Raw genomic sequence first — 8,356 nt, 5'->3', positions numbered from 1 at the left:
CCGGGGGCGCCGGGCCTGGGCCGGGCTTGGTGTCAGTGCCGTGTGTCTGCCAGGACTTCCTATTTTATTTTAAGGTCACGATTAATTTCAGCGAACCGGATACCTTTTCCTTACCTTCAAGGCATACGTATCCTAGAGCTTCCCTTGCGCTTCTCCAGAGGGTCATGGATAAGTCGGGAAAGCTTAACGCCCCTTGTCGTGGTGTTTAGGTGTTTCTTACCGTATCGCCGTGTTGGAAAGGAGGATATTAGTAAGGAGGCTGATCAGAAGGTGTTTTGGGTATGATTCGTGTAAACTTGGCTTATGTCAAAGTGTGGAGGCTCCCTCAGTCCCAACAAGTGAATCAGAACGTGATTCTTCGGTTGAATGAAGTGAAACAGGAGCTCAGGGAATGCTGTGCTCGTGGCAGCGAAAAGAAATTGTATTTACTTCAGGCAGCTGTCTGTCCAGCCGTTGATTGATTGATGGGTGGATTTGTAATACCATGGAGGTTGCTCTGTGTTGTTCTGGTTTATTCTCCAGGATTTTAGTTTGGGGATGCGCCTGCCTCATGTTGCCTGAGGTGCTTTGCTGGCCCCATTTCTCTCTGGCGACCTGAAAAAGGGCAGCATTGGATGTAATAAGTTGTGTGTGCTGAAAAACAAGACGGATGAGGGAGACGTACAGGGAGACCTCTGCTCTTCAGGTTTCTTTGCTGACATTTTCCATGGTTTATCTCAGATCAGTGACCCTGTAAGGTGGCTTTACATATTCCATACCCAGAACTAATTTGTCATATACTGTTGAACTGTTTTCATTGTCCTCCTGAATATTTTTTCCATTATTTTTTGCTTAATGATGAAAGAAAAATTCCATCTGTGTTCATTAAGAAGCAAATAGGCCAGGAGAAAAATCAATCAAATAATGTGAAGTACTTTAATATTTTATTATGTCTGTGCTAATGCTTTTCAAAACTGTTTTTATTAATTCGCTTAGCGTGGTTTATGAACTGCACTCACATGCTTAGGAAGTATGCTATGAGAAGTAGCTACTAATATTTTTCTGTAGTGACTGAGCAGTTGGAAGTCAGACCGGAGAGGGCTGTTTCTTTCACAGCCACACTTTGATTATACTGAACATGGACAGTGTTTTCTTTTGCAGTTCTTGGTCTTATTATTTTTGCAGCCTTGCACAGTAATAAACTGGGATCATCTTGACTACAAATCCAGTAATCCTCTTATTCACTCTGGTGTGCTAAACCTCGGCTGTTTGCTTAACCTTTTTGGCTTTAATTGCTGGATAAATAACTTGAATTTATAAAGATTAATTAGTGTAGCTGGGGAGACTTTCATTCTTATATTTTACTGTCTGTCTTCCTGAGTTGTATATTAGCAGCTACACGATTGTGGTTCAACAGGTGCTTAGATATTTCACTGATCAGAGTTAAGCTCATTTTTCATACTTATTTTACTTTGTTGCAGGTTGAAAATGTGAAGTTACTGGATCGCTATACAAATAGGAAGGCAGCAAATGGGACGTTATACCTGACTGCTACCCACCTCATCTATGTAGAAGCTTCTGCTGAAGTCAGGAAAGAAACATGGGTACGTTATGATACCCGGAGTCTGTTTAAACACAAGTATAGAAATTACTTTATTTCTCATATCCAAAATGAACAGGGTTGTGTGTTCCAAAGCTGTAGTGGTCTTTTAGAGCGTTTTCATACCGTAAGATTAACAGAAGCAGCTGTTTTGGAAGGAAATGAACATAAAGGTGAGGTGACTTGATCGAGCTCGCTCACTGCATTAGTTCCAGGAACGTGAAAAACTTGTCTAGTTCCCTGTCCCAGACTCAATACACCAAGCCACCAAACGTGAATTCACAGCTTCTAGAACTGCAAAATCAGCACTGAAAATAGCCTTTTTTTCTTTTAATTCCAAACTCAAATGGGAGTGACAAAATATATTGCATGTGAGGGTGGAGGGAAAGCAAAGTGAAGCAGGTAACCTGAACTGCACGTCAGTCTCTAATTTATACACATCCTTGTTTTTTCAGTCTTGCTCTTAGTTGCCTTTGGGTGCACAGCCTGGATGTTCGTGGTTTTTGTTTGATAAATATCACAAGTAAGCTCATTTTCTGCTCCTGGTTAGAGTCAGTACGCAGAGATAGCTGGTAGTGTTGCAAAACCGTAGTATCTGCTCGTACTGCTCGCCACCTCATTGACGGCTTCTGAAAAATGGTGTGTATTTCCTGTTTTTCAGATTCTGCATCACCACATTGCAACTATAGAAAAATTGCCCCTGACCACGGCTGGATATCCACTCCTTATTCACTGCAAGAACTTCCACGTGGCTCACTTTGTTATTGGGCAGGAACGTGACTGTCACGAAGTGTATACCTCATTGCTTAAACTTTCACAACCAGGTATTGAGGGCAAGAGCCTGTTTTCCCACTCGCTGAAACGCTCTCAGCTGGAAGGCCCCTCTGGGCAGTAGGGAACGCACTGCTTGCCGGAGTGTCGGTTTTGCGGTGCCGGGATGGGAGGGGGAGGATGTGAAATCAGGTTCAGTTTTCACCCTGGAGATGATCTGTGTGGATCGGCTCAGTGCGTGCTGCCCTGTGGAGTGGGGCATTTGCTTCCAAACTAAACCCAGATCTTTTGTGGCAGTGAGAATGAGGTGGTCTCCCGTACGGAACTTCTGAGGACCTGTGCAAAGTTCATTTGCCCAGCTGAGGCTATATGTGGCATTTCAGCCTTTGTTCTTGTAGCCCTCTTGCCGGGTGTCAGATCCCATACCTGTTGTCAGCCGTTTCTGTGACTTAGCTGCTGGCCTTATGTAGTTCTGCCCTTTCCTGTTGATCCAGATGTTCACAGAGTTCTGCAATCCCACAAATAAAGCCTTAAACGTTGGCATCTTTAATTTGCTCCCCAATTGCATGTTTAGGCTGCTCTTCAGTGTTTGTCTTCTTTCCCTTGTGAAACCCTGTGCTTCTCCCTGGCTGCCCTGACTTGGAGTGGCTCTTCAGGGCATAACCAAAACATCCTCCCAAGCCTGTGGTCTCTGCTGGCTTCAGCTTTTTAGTCCATTGTGGATGGATCTTGTCCTTCTTGCAGGACAGCATTCCACTGGGTTTCCTACCTGGCTTCTGTCTGTGGTGGCTTCCATTTTTGGGGTGCTCCTTCAGTGAACCAGTACTTGGGGTTCGGCGTTATTATAAGGATGCCACTTGTAATTGTGTTTTATAATTATGTCACTACTCTGGGGAAGGGGATTGCTAGTGCACCGCTCTGCTTGGCGCTGGCCACAGGGCTTGAGTAGAAATACTGTAATAGAAATGGGTTTTTGCTGGGTTTGGGGTTTTTTTGATTGACACTAAGGCTTGTGTCTGGCCCCAGCACCTCTCTTGTGCCCTGAGCTTTGGAGTTTTTGTAGTTCTGAAGTCCTGATGTTGTATCTGGCAAGTTTATGGTGGTGTGTTTCAATGTTGTCACTATCGGTTTTCAAAATTAGAGACTTCGGTAGCATCTTGAAGCATGGGAGTTGTGGCTGCAGGAGATTACATCGGGTTCTTTTGTCTCGTGGTTGTTTGTGGAATACGCTGTAGCTCTTTTTTTGGTTGTATTTATGGATTTGAAGAGTTCTCTTATAATCTTAAAATTTCTGGGTTTGGCAGAGCATATAATTATTTATGATTTGTGGACGTATGACTGACAGCTGTGGGTTACCTGTCCAGTGACCTGGCTGCTTTATCAGACTCCGACAGGTTTCACTCTCTCTGGAGCGCTTGCTGCCTTGGGAATCAGCTGAATGAGTTCTTGGTTGCATTTGCATTTTATGAAGAGAGGGAAGGAAATTGGGATGGTAGAGATGGAGGGAGGAAGAAATTACCATGTGTCAGACACAGCCTGAAGCTTTTGTTGGGCTGACAGTAATATTCAAGACATCTATCAAGTTTTCCACATGGATCAGAACTCGCTGTTGAACGATGAGCTAAGGTGTGCAGGAGCTGCCTTATGAACTCGTCACAGAAAATGTATCTTTTAATATATGTTTGTATTTATGGATTCTTTCTTAAAATATCAATCTTGTCTAACGTGCCTAATGCAGTGAACTCAGTAGGAAATCACTAACTGAAATTTTAATTAATTCTAACAAAATGTGTTAGTGTATCTCCCTGCATGTGGGAATTGAGTATTGGAAAGTCCTGAGATTTCAGTATGAATCGTCAGCACTTGGTACTCGAAAACCTGTAAATGCGAGGTTGAGAAACTGAAGTACCTACACTCCTCTGTGTAGTACTCAATATTGTTATTTTTTTAAAGGGGTGAGAGTCAGTCTAAGCTTGCTCAGATGAGTGAGGTACATGAAGCGGTCAAAGAAAACTTCATGCTTCCGATCTTTGAGGAGGCAGAAGTGGAAGGAAAATAGCTGTTATTAAAACACAGCCAACTATGCAGGACAGTGCCAGAGCCCCTTGGCCTCTTAGGCAAATGATTTATCAGTCTCCTGATCTTTCTTGGCCCGGTTAACTTTTTTCAGGCCTTGCAGCAGTTGTGGTGTGCTTGCAGCTGCTTGGCTCGCGCAGCATGCTCATCCAGAGAAGTGCTGACCTCTCCGCATGTCTTTGTACCTCTAACTAGTCATTTTTTTCTTTCTTCATCCCAGTGAAACCCGAAGAACTTTATGCTTACTCTTATAATCCTAAAACATCCAAAGAGAACCGGGAGATGGGATGGAAGCTGATTGATTTAAAAGTAGATTACCAGCGTATGGGAATCCCAAACGACTGTTGGGAAATAACGGATATTAATAAGGACTATGAGGTAAGTCTTGCCCAAAGTAGCCATTTAGTGGAGCATCTCATTATTAAGGACACAGAGCAGTCCTGCTGCGCCTGCGTAAGTGATGCCTCTGGGCACTCGGTTGGTTCTCGTCGAAGCAGCATCGTCTTGATGTGAAGTTGCGGATAATGGTCCTGTGGAAGAACAGAACAGAGGTGCAGAGTCTCCTTGGTTTGCTTTGATCCCCCTGACAAAGTACCAGTTACTTGTTTTTTCTAGAGAAATGTCAAACCATCCGTTAAGAAAAACCTGAAGTAAGCCTTAGCTGCTTCTGGTATTTCCAAACCCTGCTCCCCGGCTGGTGATAGATGCGGAGGAGAGAAATAAGTGGCAGCAGTTTGGCTTGGTGGGGAATGAGGCAGAGTGGAAAGGGCCTGGGTAAGGAAGGAAAAAACAGTCGATTTTGTCTTGCTTGATTGGATCTTCTGCTAAACAAGGGTGCTCGGTCATTTCTCTCCAAACGAGCTGCTGCTGTTTTCTTCTCCTCCTCCCCTGTTCAGCCAGGCTGGATGTAAACAACATGATATGGGAGCGTTTCTCAGGAAGCTTACTCAAACTCCTGCTTCGTATTATTTCCCTTTTTATTTCTTCTGATGTTGTGTACAGTCAGACCTTTCTGTCTGAAGGACAGAGCAAACAACTCTGCGGAAGACACCAGTGTATAAAGTCCTGAATCCCTTCCCCCTGCTCTCTGCTTCCTTCTCCCACTGATTTTCTTCACTGTTACACTTTGGGTTGAAGCAGTACAAGCCTGTGCTGTCAGAGATGACTGGTAATGTTAAATGACTCTGTCTTTGGATGCCTGGATTGAGATACAATGGCGAGAGGTGCTTTTTCCGATAGCTGCTTGGGGCATCTGAGTGTGGGAATCTAAGATCATTAATCACTTCACAGCTTCACTTGCCTGTATGTAACTCTCAAGTGCCAATGCTTTGTAATTTCCTCTGGGTTTCCAGCTTATGTTTGTAAAATCCTCAAGCCTCACGTAAAAGCAGACTTGGAGAACAGCTTCTCTGTGAAGTACGTGCTGAAGAGGCTGTACTTGGGTGAGGAAAAAGGGTAAAGCCTGGCCTCTGAGGACGCTGTCTGATGCTGGAAGCTCGCTTCAAGTTGAATAAGATTTAGAGGGAACTTATTTAAATACAGTTTTTCTTCACTTCTCTTTCTGTGAAAAATCAGAAGTGTTCATAAAATTTATGGATTTAAAAGAACTTCCTTCCAGTTTGTGTTAGGTTCTGGGTTTAGTTCAGTTGCAGAATTGATGGTTTCCTTCAGCACATCGTTTCATTTTGCTGCTGTTCCTGTGGTGGTGTTCTAAATGCATCTTCGTGGCGTGAAACTTCAGGTGTTGGCCGTGGCAGACAGTCTATTCCTGTTGTTTATAAATGCCATATCATAAGCTACAGATGGACTTTTCATGAATTTCGAGGTGCTAAGTAGTAACATCTGGATTTTGTCTCTCTTCTCCCGTAGGTTTGCAACACATACCCTCCAGAAATCGTGGTGCCGAGAGCTGCTAATAAGGCAGTGGTGATCGGAAGTTCAAGGTTCAGAAGCAGAGGGCGGATTCCGGTCCTTTCTTACTTATATAAAGAAAACAATGTTAGTTGTTCGTTTTCTGCTGGCTTTGGGGGGAGTAAGGGTTCCCCTTTTGGTCCAGTCCCCTTCTAGTGCAGGGAAAGAACAAGCTCGTTAGTAGAGCGTGTTAGCTTCATGTTCCAGGGCTGTGCTTCTCTTCGTGGCTGTGATACCGCGTTGTTCGGGGTCACAGCATAAGCTGAAGGCAGACGCTTGGGGCGCATCCAGAGCTGTGCACAAAGCACAGACTTTCCAACCTTCCTGTCTGGAAGTTTTTTTTAATCAGCTTTCAGCAATGCCTTGTTATGTGGGTTTTTTTCATCTATTGTTTGTTGAATAATGTTTTAACAAGCTACATGCTAACTCAGCTAGATTTTCTTAGTACTGAAGAGGAGGAACCACCCTGAAATAAATCCCCACGAGCTCAGAATAAGTGAAGGTTTCATTTTTTTTTTCCACTGAAGATCAGAATGTAAATTTTTAACTTTGCTGTCTCAGCAGTGTTTTAGATGCAGATGTTAGGGAAATGCTGTCACAGTCAAATTGTTGTTTTCCTGAGGAAGCGTGCCTTGACCTGGGCAGTGTACGGAGTTGTGCTGGCGACTCTGGAGCTTTCCCTGAGGCGTACTCACGGCAGTTCTGAGCGTGCAGCGGTAACAACTGATAAGCACAGTGGTGGAAAAGAATGGTTTGGACGATACAAACCAAGTAGAAAACATAAAAAATGCTAACATTTGGGATACTGATCATCAGGGGGAGCATAGTGGGTTGGAGAACTTAGCAAGGAAGTTTGCAGCAGGGCTCCTGCTTTCTGAAGATACCCAAACTTCTAACTTTGAGAGATAATCCAGTAGGATTTCTGTATTTAGTAGCAATTTTTCAGTGGAACAGAGAATGGGACACTTCAGCCCAACAAATGAGTGTTCTCTGGGGCAGAGTAGTAGACAATGTGAAAGCAGAAGAGTGAGCTGTTGTGTGTTGCAGGCTGCCATATGCCGTTGTAGCCAACCTCTCTCCGGCTTCAGCGCGCGCTGTCTGGAGGATGAACAGATGCTGCAGGCCATCAGAGAAGCCAACCCCGGGAGCCCCTTCATGTATGTTGTAGACACAAGGCCAAAGGTACCTTCATGGGGTTTGTGGCTACTTCTAAAAGCTGTTTCCAGTTCATTCTTTTACAACGCTGCCCTTGCTTTCTTACACTGCGTTACGTTGTGTCAGTCCTGAATCAGGAATTTGGTGTCAGGCTCCCGGTTTGGTGTCTTAACGTGACGAATGTTTGTGTGTAATGAAACTGCAGTGTTAAGTGCTGTTAAGAATTCTTGCACTCCTGGACTGTTTTGGGTTGAGTTTGTGTTAAAGATGACCCAAAGCAACTGACAGTTTTGACGCCGGCTGAGACAGTGAAGCGTTTTCCTGCAGAGAGACAGGTCTTTAATATGTTGAGTTGGAGAAGCCTTAGGATTCAGTTCCACGAGGCTGAAGTGCTTTTATCAGCAGGCCGGGGATGAAGTGGGGCTGTGTGGAGTCTGATAACAATTGACAAAAACAATTCCTCCTTTTTTTTGCCTTTGTTAAAATAACACTATTGTCGCCATGATGCGCAGCTTGGAGTTTAATCCAGTTCAGCTTTTCGGGTCCATAGCTGCCACTTGGGGCTGTAACTTCATTGCTGGGTGTTTATGTCAGAGGATGTTGAAGAAACATTGCAGAATGAAATCCCTGGTGACTGGGATAACACAATATGTCTTGCTCTGGGAGGTAGAACTGAAGCACAAGGGTTATTTAATTGTTCTAGAGATCACAGAATCCCAGAACAGTTTGGGTTGGAAGGGACTGTAAAGTCCACTCAGTCCCACCCTCCTGGCCGGGACACCTTCCATAGCCCAGGTTGCTCCAAGCCTCATCCAGCCTGGCCTTGGACACTCCCAGGGATGGGGCAGCCACAGCTTCTCTGGG

General features: G+C 44.4%; 1 protein-coding gene across 1 annotated transcript in view; it reads left to right on the top strand.

Moving 5' to 3' along the window:
- Positions 1–1,396: 1,396 nt before the first annotated feature.
- MTMR8 (myotubularin related protein 8) overlaps positions 1,397–8,356 on the top strand; it is a gene marked incomplete at its 5' end in the record, with an annotated part of 17,682 nt that continues 10,722 nt past the window's right edge. Inside the window, 5 exons of the mRNA XM_010156675.1 lie at positions 1,397–1,583; positions 2,241–2,403; positions 4,647–4,804; positions 6,296–6,424; positions 7,385–7,519. Of these exons, the coding sequence (XP_010154977.1) occupies positions 1,397–1,583; positions 2,241–2,403; positions 4,647–4,804; positions 6,296–6,424; positions 7,385–7,519 (772 nt within the window). The remainder of the gene's footprint in view (positions 1,584–2,240; positions 2,404–4,646; positions 4,805–6,295; positions 6,425–7,384; positions 7,520–8,356) is intronic.

This window comes from Eurypyga helias, unplaced genomic scaffold (genome assembly GCF_000690775.1).
Source record: "Eurypyga helias isolate BGI_N326 unplaced genomic scaffold, ASM69077v1 scaffold21978, whole genome shotgun sequence".
NCBI lineage: Eukaryota > Metazoa > Chordata > Aves > Eurypygiformes > Eurypygidae > Eurypyga > Eurypyga helias.
This window is presented reverse-complemented; position numbering and strand designations above follow the sequence as displayed.